We start from the raw sequence: 14,843 nt of genomic DNA, 5'->3' as shown, positions 1-14,843 counted from the left end.
GCTTGATGAAAGGCTGTTCTAGTTGCTTTACTATCGCCTGAGAGAGGTTGAACTAGATTTCATGAACGGGTCTGTGAGACCTTGGGAGCATTTAACTCATTGATGATTAGTGTCAGTTGTCTGTTTTGGAAGAGGGGGAAAAGACACATTTTGCTAACATCAATCTGTGTTTTTCTAGTTAGTGGAGCAGTTAACTCTCTTTCTATGAATTGGGTGCCAGGTTTCTGTATGTATAAGCATCTGGTCGTTTTCATTAGGACTATTAGTTTAAATGGAGAGTAATATTCTGCTCTCTAACTGAATGTTCTGTCCCCAAACCATGAATCATTTTCATCATATACCAGTAGGGACAGGGAAAATCTGGATGTCAGCTTAGATCATAAGATCTTAGCTCTATTAAAGGAAGCAGTGTGGTGCAGTGGATAGAGTACTGCCCTTGGAGTTAAGAAGACCTGGGTTCAAATTCTACCTCAAACACTTACTAGCTGTGTGACTCTAGACAATTCACTTAAACTCTTTGGACCTTAGTTGCTCCATCTGTAAAATGAGGAGCTTGGACTTCCTGATGTATGAGGGCACTTGCAGCTCTGAATCCTATGAAATGACTTTTCAGTGTCCCATCCATTATGATTTTACGGGCAGGAAAAAAATACCCAGGTGTTTCTTAGATCTCAAGTTCATGACTAGTTCAAGCAAAGATTTGGGGAGCAGTTGTTTCAGGAGTGTAACCTAAGGAAACCCAGAAGGCGTTTATTATGCCTTAAAATAGAAGTAGAGAATGCAAGCCTCTACCTTCAAAGAGTTTCCACTCTGGTTGGACAGGGACTTAGCATCCATTAGCTCCTTCATTTTACATTGGAGGAAACTGAGGCCCAGGGAAAGGTGATTGGCCTAAGGTCAGTCATACATCAGATCCTAGATCTAGAGCTGGAAGACACCCTAGAGGCCATCTAGTTTCTTATTTTACAGATTGGGAAAACTGAAACTCAAAGAGTAGAAATTTACTTATAGAGTTCCAGGATCATGGGGATCTAGAGTGGGAAGAGGCTCCAGAGACTGTACTAAGTATCAGAAGCAGGATTTGGACATGGGTTGACTAATTCCAGAGTCAGGGCTCATTCCATTATATAATGCTGCTTTCCATGAAAAAATGCAGGACCAAAGCAGGATGTGATCTTTACGCTCAGACTAGTACTAGATGAGGAGAGAAGTCCATTTTAATTCAGGAAGCATTTTTTATGTACTAAGTACTATGCTTAGGTACTAGGAACACACCAACAAAAAGCAAACAGTCCTCTCTCATTTGGTCTGATATATTTTTGTCAATTAGTTTTTCAGAGTCTTTCTCCTGCACCTTATCCCCACCCTATCCCTGCTCCCAAAGGCTGCCCAGACCATCATATACCAACTCTTCTCCTAAGTCAATTTTGGTGCTGAATTACAATGCGATGGCTGGGGTAGAGTAGGTGCCAAGTTTATTTACTCTTAAGTAAATCCTCAGGGGCATCTAGGTCGTGCAGTGGATTGAGTGTGAGGCCTGTAGTCAGTAAGACTTGAGTTCAAATGCAGCCTTAGACATGTACTAGCAGTGTAATCCTGTGCAAGTCACTTACCCCTGTTTGCCTTAGTTTTTCTTCATCTATAAAATTAGCTAGAGGAGGAAATGGTAAACCATTCTAGTATCTCTGCCAAGAAAATGCCAAATGTAGTCACAGAGAGTTAGACATGACAGAGTAACACCAAGTAAGTCCTCTCTGTGGGCTGCTGCCTCCTCCTAATGGGATATTGGTTGTGATCACAGCCCTTCCCATCCCCTCATTGTAATACTGCACCCGGGGGCACCATTTCCTGAGTTAGGCCCAGTGAATCTTCCTGTGACCACAACCAGAGAGGGAGAGAGAAGGGGGAGGAAGGAGGGAGAGGGAGAAAGGGAGAAAGAGGTATCTATAGAGCTTACTTCCTTATCGTATATTTTGTACTAATAGTTATTTGTGTTCCCATTTAACAAAGCAATGAGCATTTGTGTGGTAGCAAAAACAAACAAACCTGGAAACAAAATGGATTCTCATTGAATGAGAAATGGCTAGATAAATCATGATATATCTGTGTAATGGACATTTGAAGAAATGACAATTGTGAGGAATTCAGAGAAATATAGGATAGTCTATGTCAAATGGTAGAGAACAAAGTAAGATGAACCAGGAGAACAGTATACACAGTGTGATCACAACAATGTAGATGAAATCAGTGCTCAAGGAGGTCGAACTCAGATTAATTTTGATAACAAGTAGAGAGGTAGAGAGGATGAAGAATATTGCATATGCTATTCATACATGGTCATTTTGTTGGTCTGTTTTGCTGAACTCTTTTTCTTTCTTACATGGGAAGGTTTAATGTATGATTGTGTGGGGGAACATATAGAAATGACTGTGGATAAAAAACAAAAGGCATAAATACAATTTTTTAAAGTACATATGCTTAAAAGAGAGAATTAAAATGAAATACAAAAGTTTAATGGTCCAACAAGAAATATTTGAACCATCAAGAGACAATAAAATCTAAATAACATGTGAAATAATAAGCTAAGACAGTTGACAGGGAATTCAGAATTAGATGAGACAATATGAATTGTTGGCCTTCTAGAAACTTGTGATTTGAAAAAAAAGGTTTTGAGTGCTTTATTTCATGAAATCATAAGATAAAATTGACCATAAATATTGTAACTAGTTGACAAAATGCAGATTTAGAGAATCTTTAGGACTCCACCAAAGATAGACCATAGGATGAACGTAGCCAGAAATTTAGTCCCCAAGCTCCAGAATATCTAGGTCAAAGAGAAAATATTGTAAGCAGCCAGGAAAAGATAGCTCATGTACCAAGGAACTCCAATTTGAATTGTCCAGGGAAAGAAATGAAAGAAACCAAGAAGCAATGAAAAATAGCTTGCACTCCAAGACAATTTTTCCTGCAAAGTAAGACTTAATTTTAAAGGGGAAAGGGGAGGGATTTTTTAATAGAATTAATGACTTCTAAGGCTTCCTTTAAAAAAAACAAAACTTTATGCTCTGTCTTAGAATTGATACTAAGTATTGATCCCAAGGCAGAAGCACAGTAAGGGCTAGGCAATTGGGGTTAAGTGACTTGCCCATGGTCACACAGCTAAGAAGTGTCTGTAGAGAGATTTGAGCCCAAGACCTCCCATCTCCAGGCCTGACTCTTAATCCTAGCTGCTCCCTAAGCCTTCCTTTTGAGAAATAAGACCTGAACACTGTATTTGAAACAAAAATATAGCATATGGAAGAAACTTTAGAAAAGTAATCTAGTCCTCATAACCTGAAACAAATACACCTGGCTTAATAATGTTTTAGTGTTTGCTTGTATAACAAAGGAGAACACAAATCTACTGACCATTTGGTATCTCGATTCATCTAAGGGTTATAAAGAGAAAATCCATGGGATTAGGTGTTCAAGAAAGACCTTAGAGGAAAGAGGAAGGAGAGGAACATTGTTTCTTGAAATTGGGATGCCACCACTGAAGATGAAATTAAGAGTTAGAGTGGTGGGACACCTGGGATTTTGATATTCATACTCTTACCTGCACGGACAAGGGAAGTATAAAACGTATTATAGTACTAAAGGTAGAATAAAATTAACAAGATGATCTAGAGAGGCAGAAGAGTGGAATTTGAATCTAAGGTGGCAGAGATGGGATTGTTTCTTATAAAACAAGCTATACACACACACACACACACACACACAGATGGGTAAAAAGGAGGGAGGCAATAACTATGCTAGAGATGCCTAAAGATGATTTATTTTTTAGAGTTTATTTAATAGTATTTATCTGATGGAAGGAAGAAAATAAAGCTAATAATAATTGTGAATGGTAATGGTATGAACTCCCTGATAAAATGTAAAGATTATAAAATGACTTTGAAAATAATACCCACACTACACAAGGATTACACTTAAAGCATGATGATTCATGCAGAGTTAAAATGAGAGGTTTGGGGGGCAGCTGGGTTGCTCAGTGGATTAAGAGCCAGGCCTAGAGATGGGAGGTCCTAGGTTCAAATTTGGCCTCAGATACTTCCTAGCTGTGTGACTCTGGGCAAGTCACTTAACCCCCATTGCCTAGCCCTTACCACTCTTCTGCCTTGGAGCCATTACACAGTATTGTCTCCAAGATGGAAAGTAAGAATTTTAAACAAACCAATAAATAAATAAAATGAGAGGTTGGAGTATAATATATTAAACTTCTGCTGAATCCCGAAAAGCTAATGTTGCAATTATTATTTCATGATTCCATGTGACCTGCCTACTAGTAACAAGCCTCTTTGTACTAATCTAGGCTGCTTTTTGGCCTGTACATATAGTCTTTTGCTAGGAGAAGTATTTCTAGAGTGGCTGAACCTGCTAGAACTTACACCTTCAAAAACCCAGTGTTACCTCCATATGTCAATAACATAACCAGAGTAGGTTTTATTGGAGAAAAAAGCTGTAGGAATAATAAGTAATTATATTAAATGGAATAACAATGAGAACATATGCTAAAATTTATGGGATGTAGCCAATATAATCCTTGAAGTAAAATGTATATCTCTGAATACTTATTCTAACATAAAAGAAGAAAAGAAGTTCAATTGAGTAATGAATCTCAGGCTACATTATAAAGCAGTAAGCATCAAATGAGTTCATACCATTAACATTTACAGTTATTACTGTTTATTTTTCCCTCCATCAAATCCTATTATCTTGGAATAGAAAAGAAGATCAATAAGGGAAAAATAGATAAGCAAAACCCAGAAGCAATGAAAGCCCAGTATTTAATAAACCAAAGGAAAAAAATTACTAGCAAAAGGAATCAACAAGAAATTTTCTAAAAACTGGAAAGCAGCTTGGCAGAATTTAGATTTAGCCTAACAGCTTACATTATAGTCTGAAATGAGTTCAAAGTGGATATGCAGGAAAAAGGTCATGTCATTAAAAAGTAGAAGAAAATAAGATAAACCATTTTGTTTAAATAAAATTAAAAAGCATTTTCATGAACAAAATCATTGTTACCAGAATAACAGAAACTGTCATTTGTGGGGAGAGAAGGCAATGAGTTTTGTTTCAAGTGTCTGAAAAAGTCCAACACGCAACACATGTAGGGAATTGACATTCAGAGTGTCCCAAAAAGCCTTAGTGCAATTTTAATCTTTAAGTTTAATTTTAAGTTATTAAAACTTAGGGCAGTTGAGGAGTGAGATCTGATCTAAGGACGGCAGCAGAGATAGGCCGAGTAGGCTGTAAAATAAGCCTAAATTTATTCTACTTTTACTATTAGATTCTTTTTTCCAAGCCCAGTGCAGGTAGGAGTATGAGTCTTGAAATTCCATTTATCCCACCACTTCACCACTTGATTTGGTCTTTAGTGGTTAGTATCCCAATTTCAAAAGCTTTAATAACTTAAAAACTTAAAATTGCTCTAAGGATTTTGAGATACCTTGTATAAAACCAAGAGCCATTGATTGCTCAGTAGATAAATGTTCAAAAGATTTGAATAAACTGTTTCCAGATAAAGAAATATAAATGATTGGTAACATTGTAAAAAAATATACCAAATAGTTAATTATAAAGAAATGCAAATCAAAAGCCCTGAGACTTTATCTTACACCCCAGAAACTAGCAATGAGGAAAAAAAGGAAACTAATCAGTGTTAGAGGGGTTGTAGGAAGACAAGCACCTCGATACTTTGTTGATGGGCCTGTGAATTGATGTAACCATTCTGCAAAAGTCATATGGAATTGTGGGAGAGAAATCACTAAACTGTTCATAAATTTCAAAGCAGGGATCCCACTATTGGGTCTATATCCCAAGGAGCTAAAAGTCAGAAAGGTCTATATATAACAAGATATTTATAGCAGCACCCTTGGTGCCATTCTTCCACCAGTTTTTCCTGAGGGCCCCAGGAGAGTGTAAGTGACTTGCCTGGGGCCAATCAGCAGAATTAGAATCTAGGTATCCTAATTTTCAGTAAGGGAGCTCTTTCTGTTTGATACACACTATCCCCAGCTAGACTTATTCCTTAAAGCTTTCAAAGATAGTTTTAACACCAATGAATAGAAGTACTTCATAACCCCATAGGGTTAAGGACTATGCCAACTCATGTTCCCTAAAATAACTCCATATGATTGAAACCAAATGGAGCATGTCTTACGAATTTTGCCTCCTGACCCCTCTCTACTTCATTACTTTACAGGATTGGCAGTAATCATGTAGAACTCATTGGCCCTCTAGTGTGACCCGGTACAATTCTTAGGCTTTCTTTCTCCCTTGATTGCCAATAGCTAAGTGATCCAGAGTCTTTGACAATAGAACCAATCGTTCTACCAATCTGTTGTTGTTTCACAGGATGAAGAAGAGGAAATCAAAATGGAAATCAACATGCTTAAGAAATATTCTCACCATAGGAACATTGCTACCTACTATGGCGCCTTTGTAAAGAAGAATCTTTCTGGCCATGACGATCAGCTCTGGGTATGTGTGGGAATATCCTAGTAGAATGTAATCTCTCAGAGGCTCTGGATGGTTTCATTCTCATCTTTGGGTCCATACCACATAGCATAGTGCCTTGCACATAGTAAACACTTTGTAAACATTTCTTTAATTGAATTAGATTAAAAGAGTTCATATTACAGCCAATAATACAAGCTTGAAAAATGTATGCCCTACAAAACATAGCCTGAGTTCAATTAGCATTTGACCAGCTCTACTATATCTCCTTTTTCTCTCTACAAGATTGTACTGGTTAACCAAATCAATAAACCAGTCAGCAAACAGCAATTTTGTTGTGCCCTCCACATTGTACTTTCTAATACAACAAAGAGTACATATATGTGCACATATGTGTGTATATTTGCTATCAGACATTGTGTCAACAAGAAGTGAAAACAACTTTTGCTTAGTCACAATGTTCATTTATTCAGACTCTGTTAGCATTAAGATTTTACTCTATATCTCTGTGCAGCTTTTATTTTCTCTGCTTTTATGTATATGTTGTTTGTTTGTACCTGTCTTTATCTCTTGTTCCTCCTCCTCCTTTATTACCCCAAACAACTTATTACCATCTACTCTGTAAACATTGTTGGTCTGATTCATTGATTGCCTGAGAGACTTCCTTCTCCCCAGAATCTCAAACTTTTCTAAGGCAAAAATATCATGTTATTTCCTACTCTGGTTTTTATCTTCTTAGTAGTACCAAGTGAATTGATTCTTTTTTTTAATTTTTTTTTATTTTTTAGATAGATTTTCCATGGTTACATGATTTATGTTTTTACTTCTCCCTTCACCCCCTCTTCAGCCCCCACCCCATAGCCAAACGCACATTTCCACTGGTTTTAACATGTATCATCAATCAAGACTTATTTCCTTATTATTGATAGTTGCATTGGTGTGGTCCTTTCGGGTCTACATCCACAATCATGTCTGCATCAACCCATGTGTTCAAGTGGTTGTTTTTCTTCTGTGTTTCCACTTCTGCAGTTCTTCCTCTGAATATGGATAGTGTTCTTTTCCATAAATCCCTCAGAATTGTCCTGGGTCATTGCATGGCTGCTAGTACAGAAGTCCATTACATTCGATTTTACCACAGTGTATCAGTCTCTGTATACAATGTTCTTCTGGCTCTGCTCCTTTCACTCTGTATCAATTCCTGGAGGTCATTCCAGTTCACATGGAATTCCTCCAGTTTATTATTCCTTTGAGCACAATAATATTCTATCACCAGAATACACCACAATTTGTTCAGCCATTCCCCAATTGAAGGGCAGACCCTCGTTTTCCAGTTTTTTGCCACCACAAAAAGCATGGCTATAAATATTTTTGTACATGTCTTTTTATCTATTATCTCTTTGGGGTACAAACCCAGCAATGGCATGTCTGGATCAGAGGGCAGGCAGTCTTTTAGAGCTCTTTGGGCATAGTTCCAAATTGCCATCCAGAATGGTTGGATCAGTCCACCAGCAATGCATTAATGTCCCAATTTTGCCACATCCTCTCAATATTCATTACTCTCCCCTACCATCATTTTAGCCAATCTGCTAGGTGTGAGGTGGTACCTCAAGAGTTGTTTTGATTTACATTTCTCTAATTATTAGAGATTTAGAACACTTTCTCATTGCTTATTGATAGTTTTGATTTCTTTGTCTGAAAGTTGCCTATTCATGTCCCTTGCCCACTTATCAATTGAGGAATGGCTTGATTTTTTAAATAATTGATTTAGCTCTTTGAATATTTGAGTAATTAGACCTCTGTCAGAGTTTTTTGTTATAAAGATTTTTTCCAGTTTGTTGTTTCCCTTCTGATTTTGGTTGCATTGTTTTTGTTTGTACAAAACTTTTTTAATTTAATATAATCAAAATTATTTATTTTACATTTTGTAATTTTTTCTAACTCTTGCTTGGTTTTAAAATTTTCCCTTTCCCACAGATCTGACAAGTGTACTATTCTGTGTTCACTTAATTTAATTATAGCTCCCTTTTTTTATTCAAGTCATTCACCCATTCTGAATTTATCTTGGTGTAGGGTGTGAGATGTTGATCTAAACCTAATTTCTCCCATATTGTTTTCCAATTTTCCCAGCAGTTTTTGTCAAATAGTGGATTTTTGTTCCAAAAGTTGGGCACTTTGCATTTATCATACACTGTCTTGCTGATGTCACTTACACCAAGTCTATTCCACTGATCCTCCCTTCTTAGCCAGTACCATATCATTTTGATGACCACTGCTTTGTAGTTGTAGTGCAAAAGTGCAAACAACTCTGCAAAAGGCTAACTGCAGATTTTCTGGCAGTTGAGGGGGTTTAGAACCCTGACTAGAGGCAGTTGGTCCTCGAGGCTCGGTCAGAGCAGAAGGGTCAACTGAGCTCGGTCTTTTGGGCTGAAACCTGGCCTTGATTCTGTTCCTTTTCTCTTGAGATTTGTAGCTTAGCTAATTCCTCTGGATCTCCCTGACCTTCCCTATTCCAATCACCATTTTCCCTTCCTGATTTCCTGTGGGTTTTGGGAGAGGGCTGGATTTGGGTGGTAGCAGTCAAACTTTGAAGACTTAGGTTTCCCCATAGTCAAGTAGGGCTTACCCTTGATACAAATTATTTCCTGATTTGTTGTGTGTAACTTCCCTAACCTTAAAGGCAACAAAACCTCCTGGGGCTGAGTGAGGGCAGACCCTTTCTCAGTCTCCCATTCCTGTGTCCCTTCCCCACCTGAAGCTTCTCCCTAGGCGGTTGTTAGAGAAACCCTGTATCCCTCTATCCTTTATAATCAACCCCTAAACTCAATAAACTCTGTTCTTATTTAATCGAACCTTTTGCTAAATCATTGATCGAAGGATAAAAGAGGGTAAGGAGAGAAAGGAATAGTTTCTTTCTGGGTCCTGAGGGGAGTTGGAGGCGTCCATCTTGGAGGAAGTGGTGATCTCTATACTTCCTCTGAAGAAGCCCGTCTATTTCACAGACACTTCCTTGGTGAACCTGAGAAATTGACTAGAAAGCTAGTTTCCAACCATTTCTGGCTGGCCTTAACCTTTTGTCTGTAGAAGTACCCTTCCTACCTGAGGGGTTCAACCTGTTTCCCTTCAGTGTCCTCTGTCTCAAGCCTGTGTACCCAGTCTGTGTCTCCCTGTTGCAGCTGCCTGCCCAACTACTTCAACCTCTCCCCTTGCCGCTCATTCTACTTCATCATCTTATATTTCCCTAAACTCAGTCATTCCTTTACATCTCCTACCACCTCAATTTACTACCATCCACTATTGCACCCTCCTTTCCTACCTACTGACTTAGGGACCCACAAACCCCATCTACTTGCTTTATTTCCTTATTACAACTTGGCGATCATAGTTAGTAAAAACCTGCAAATCTTCTGAAACACCCAAGATGAATCTGGCAAGAATTACATTCATTCTATGCAGTGTCTCTGTGATGGCTTGGTCTTTCATGCAAGGTCTTAGCAACTTCTGGTTCGTAAAAGTTCCTAGTTTAGTGCAACAAATATTTGAAATATACGATTATTACAAATGGTGTGCCCTCACTCTTGCTGAGTGCATATGTTTCATCCCCACTGCTATTGCCATAATCCTATCTCTTTGGCAATTCCTAGTGACTTCTAAGGCAGTTTTGACTCACCTGTGGCAATACTTTAAGACAACTCCTACTAAAAATGATGCTGACTCTGGGGAACTAGAACACATCAAGGTACTGTTCCAAGTATTAAAGCAAATTAGAGAGGGAAAGGAATTAGATAAGCACACAATCCTACAACTGGAGATTGTGGAATCAAAATATTTAGGGAGCAATAACACCACTGAAGAACAACCAATAACAAACGCTGTAGTCTCTGTGTTACCAATTGTGGACAGGACCATTGTACAACCAGGGGAGGGGGTGGTGCATGTAAAGACATACAAGGTATTCACTCCAAGTGATATGGAGGCCTTAAAAAGACGCTTTCCCAAGTTTTTCGAGAAACCTCACAAAAGCATCAAGGAGCTCAAAAGGGTGTTCACGTTGTTCAATCCTAGTTTTGATTGATGTTGAATTTCTTTTGGGGGAATTTTACTCTTCCTCAGAAAAGGAAAAATTCCTCAACGAAACAAGGATAAACCCAAATTTGGAATCATGGCCGCTGGTTCATCAAGACTTAGATTTCACCCAGCATGCCAACATGAGATATTTAATGAGGTGCAGGACAGATTTGATTGAGGCAATGAGAATGCATCCTAAAGGACCAAATGCATGGCAGAAATTTGAAAAGCTAAAACAAGGGGAGGAAGAACACCCACGTAGTTTTCTTGATAGGGTAATCGAAGCCTCAGAGACAATTCTTGGTCTCAGAGATACACATGCCCAGGATATACCATTGACCATATACGTAGACAGTTTGTGAAGGGAACCTCAATCCCGATACAAAATTACTTTAGACAGAGTTGTCCACAGTGGGAATCATTGCCATTGGAGGATGTAAGGCAACATGCAGCTTACATTCACGACTCGAAACAAAGAGGCAAGATTAGCTAGACAAACTGAATCTGATAAGGACGAAGTGATAGCTGATCTAAAATGTCGATTAAAACAGGCAAAGCGTGACAAAAAAATAGAAGAGGTGAAAAATTTTGCCCTCCAAACCAGTAGGAGCCAAAATCAATACAGGCAACCTACAAGCAACACCCAAAGAACAAAATCATCGTCCCCTCATTGTTACCTATGTGGACGGCTTGGACACATCCTTCGATTTTGTAGATTTAAACAGTAAATAGATTTTTCCAAAAATGATAATCAAAATCAAAGAGACAGAGGCAATAGAAAGACCTACTATAATTCTAAATGGTCTAAGAATAACAATGACACAAAAAGACATGATGATAACAAACATGATGGTGTGTGCTGTAACCAAGCATGTAAAAATATAGCCAATCCCCTTCATTAGATGATATGGAAAGATATATTCAAATGGGAATGAAACCTAAATCATTATGAATCGAAATTCATGATTTAAAAACTTCTAATCAGTATAGCTGCTTTATAGTATAGTTTAACATCTGGTACTGCTAGGCCACCTTCCTTCACGTTTTTTTTTTTATTATTTCCCTTGATATTCTTGATCTTTTGTTCTTCCAAATGAACTTTGTTATAGTTTTTTTTCTAATTCAGTAAAAAAGTTTTTTGGTAGTTTTATAGGTATGGCACTAAATAGGTAAATTAATTTGGGTAGAATTGTCATTTTTATTATGTTAGCTCATCCTACCCATGAGTACTAAATGTTTTTCCAATTATTTAGATCTAGTTTTAATTGTTTGGAAAGTGTTTTGTAGTTGTGTTCATATAATTCCTGTGTTTATTTTGGTAGATAGATTCCTAAGTATTTTATATTATCTAGGATGATTTTAAATAGTGTTTCTCTTTCTACCTCTTGCTGCTGAGATGTGTTGGAAATATATAAAAATGCTGATGATTTATGTGCATTTATTTTGTATCCTGCAACTTTGCTAAAGTTGTTGATTATTCCTCCTAGCTTTTTAGTTGATTCTCTAGGATTTTTAAGTAGACCATCATATCATCTTGTAAGGGGGGAAAAGGGTATTTTGGGGTTCAATATATTAAAAGATGGTCACCAGAGGATTGAACAATTATCAATCCTCAATTATGAATAATCTCAAGTCAAAATTGACTTTTATGGAAGTTTATTTACAATTGAGAAGAGAGAGAGGAAGTAAGGAAATAAGAATCTAACATAGTAGGTAAATTACTACGATCCTCTAATTAATCCAGGTAGATCTAGTTAACCCTCAGCAGAGAGTCAGAGGGCCAGAGGCCCGGAGGTGAATGAAGCCTATTAAGGAAGTTCCTTAAGAGAAGTTCAGGAAGATTCAGTCAGTCTTTAAACTCACCACCTCCATGGACCAGAAGAGCTAGAAGACCTCCTTCACCAGCCACCCTCTTCACCAGAAGCACCCAACTGACTGAGGACCTTCTCCTTTTAAAGGGGTCATTTATGTTGTCACTTCCTGTGCCTCCCTCCTAATTTGCATATCCAATCACAATAGATGCTTTTCATAGTACTGCCTAGGGGGCAGTCAGTTGATTCTGATTCATCACCCACTCTAGCACATGTGGGTTACAGACCTCCAAGAATGAGAGGTGCTCTTACCTTTGATGATTAAATCTAAAGATAGGCAGTGTAGACTTAATCTAATTATCACAATCTGCAAAGAGTGATAGCTTAGTCTCTTCATTGCTTATTTTAATACCTTCAATTTCTTTTTCTTCTCTAATTGCTACTGCTAGTATTTCTAGTACAATGTTAAATAATAGAGGTGATAATGGGCATCCTTGTTTCACACCTGATCTTATTGGGAAGGCTTCTAATTTATCCCCATTGCATATGATGCTTGTTGATGGTTTTAGATTAATATACTGTTTATTATTTTTAGGAAAGGTCCTTCTATTCCTATACTTTCTAGTGTTTTCAATAGGAATGGGTGTTATATTTTGTAAAAGGCTTTTTCAGCATCTATTGAGGTAATCATGTGTTTTTTCAAGTGAATCAATTCTTGATAGACGTGAAAGCTTTCATTGAACTGTCCACCCTGTCTTGCCAATAATCCAGTGACAAGACAGACAGAATAAATGGAACGGGTTCAGAAACTTGAACAACTAGCACTAGGGTAATGTAGCCAGATTATAGAGGGTCTATTTCAGTTCATTGTTCTTCTTTCTCACCATTACAGAATTCTGGAGCTGGAAGAAACATCAACAGCCAGACTCTAGCCCTAAACATACTCCAAAAAGAATCCCCATTACCCATACATGAAAAAGAATCTGGGGACAGACTTCAACTCTGCCCCTTCCTGCCTATGTGATTATAAGCACTTAACTTCTTTGGGCCTCAGGTTTATCACCTTTGAGGTGAATGATGTGGACTTAATGTTTTCTGATTTCCATACAGCACAGTTCTGTAAGCCTACGAACTGTAGAATTCCTAGAAAGTAGTTACCCAGCCTTTCCTTGAAGACCTCCCAAAAATGGAAACTCAACTAACACCCCCCTCCACTGGCAGCCTCTTCCATTTTGGGATAACTCTCTCTCTTTTTTTTTTTTACAAATTCACTTTAGTGCCTGGCTCAGAAAATAAAAGCTTAATTTTCATATCTGCTATATAAAAACTGTTACAATATGTTATTTTGGTTGAAGTGCAGGAAGAAAACATGGTCTTACACAGTTATGTAGTTGGATAAGAGGGGAAGTTTTTCCTGTCATCAAGTCTAAATAGGCCTCTTTGCAACTTTCTCATCCATTTTTCCTGGGTCTGCTCTCTGGAGCCAAACAGAACAAGTCTAAAACTTCCTCCACATGATAGCTCTTCAGATACCTAAAGACTATCATTGTGTCTCTCCTAAGTCATTTCTTCTCCAGGATAAAAATCCCCAGTTCCTTTCATTGCTTTTCATGTGACATGGACTCCTGTCCCTTTCTTAACCAGTTTGTTCTCCCCTAGACATTCTCATGCCTATTAATGTTGTTCTTAACCTGTGATGCATAACACTTAAACCTCCAGATGGGCTGTACAGTTGGATGTACCTCCCCATTCCCAGAGACTAGGCCTTGCATGATTCAAGCCAAGATCAAATGAGCTTCCTTGGTTGCTGCATCACTTAGCTAAATCATATTGAGCTTGCACTTCACTAGAACTCCCAGATATTTTTCAGAGGATCCACTAACCATGCCTGTGATTGCCATGTAGTTGCTTTTCTGAACCCAAATGTAAGACTTTATATTTATCCTGATTGAATTTCAACTTGTTAAATTTATCCCAATGCCTAGTAAGATCTTTTTAGATCCTAACTTTGTCACTTAGTACATTAGCTTTCCCTCCCAGTTTTGTGTCATCTCCAAATCTAATAAACATTCTGTCTATTCTTTTTCTGCCAGTCATTGATAAGAATGTTAAACAGCATAGGTCCCTGGGGCCCTCCACCTAAGCCCTCAATCCAAGTCCACACAAAACTATTGAGGATGACCCTTTTAGTCAAAGCATGCAACCAATTCTGAATCCAACTTATTGTACTGTTGTCCAATCCACAGCCCTCCATTTTTTCCACAGGACATTTAGAGATATTTAACCAGGGGCATCTAGGTGGCTCAGTGGATTGAGAGCCAGGAAGTCCTAGGTTTAAATGTAGCCTCAGACATGTTCTAGAAAGATTTAATCCAATGTTTTGTTCAAATCTGGATAAACTAACTCTATAGGGTTCCTCTGATCTACCCAGTTTAGTAAGCTATGGACAAAAGATTGCTCTGGTATGAC

The 14,843-nt window shown here is 38.0% G+C and overlaps 1 protein-coding gene across 1 annotated transcript in view; it reads left to right on the top strand.

Annotated features, from left to right (window-relative positions):
- Positions 1 to 14,843, top strand: part of LOC123253463 (mitogen-activated protein kinase kinase kinase kinase 4-like) — a 233,903-nt gene that overhangs the window by 102,681 nt on the left and 116,379 nt on the right. Inside the window, exon 4 of the mRNA XM_044682653.1 lies at positions 6,397 to 6,522. Coding sequence (XP_044538588.1) covers positions 6,397 to 6,522 — 126 coding nt within the window. The remainder of the gene's footprint in view (positions 1 to 6,396; positions 6,523 to 14,843) is intronic.

The sequence above is a fragment of the Gracilinanus agilis genome, chromosome X (assembly GCF_016433145.1).
Source record: "Gracilinanus agilis isolate LMUSP501 chromosome X, AgileGrace, whole genome shotgun sequence".
Lineage (NCBI taxonomy): Eukaryota > Metazoa > Chordata > Mammalia > Didelphimorphia > Didelphidae > Gracilinanus > Gracilinanus agilis.
This window is presented reverse-complemented; position numbering and strand designations above follow the sequence as displayed.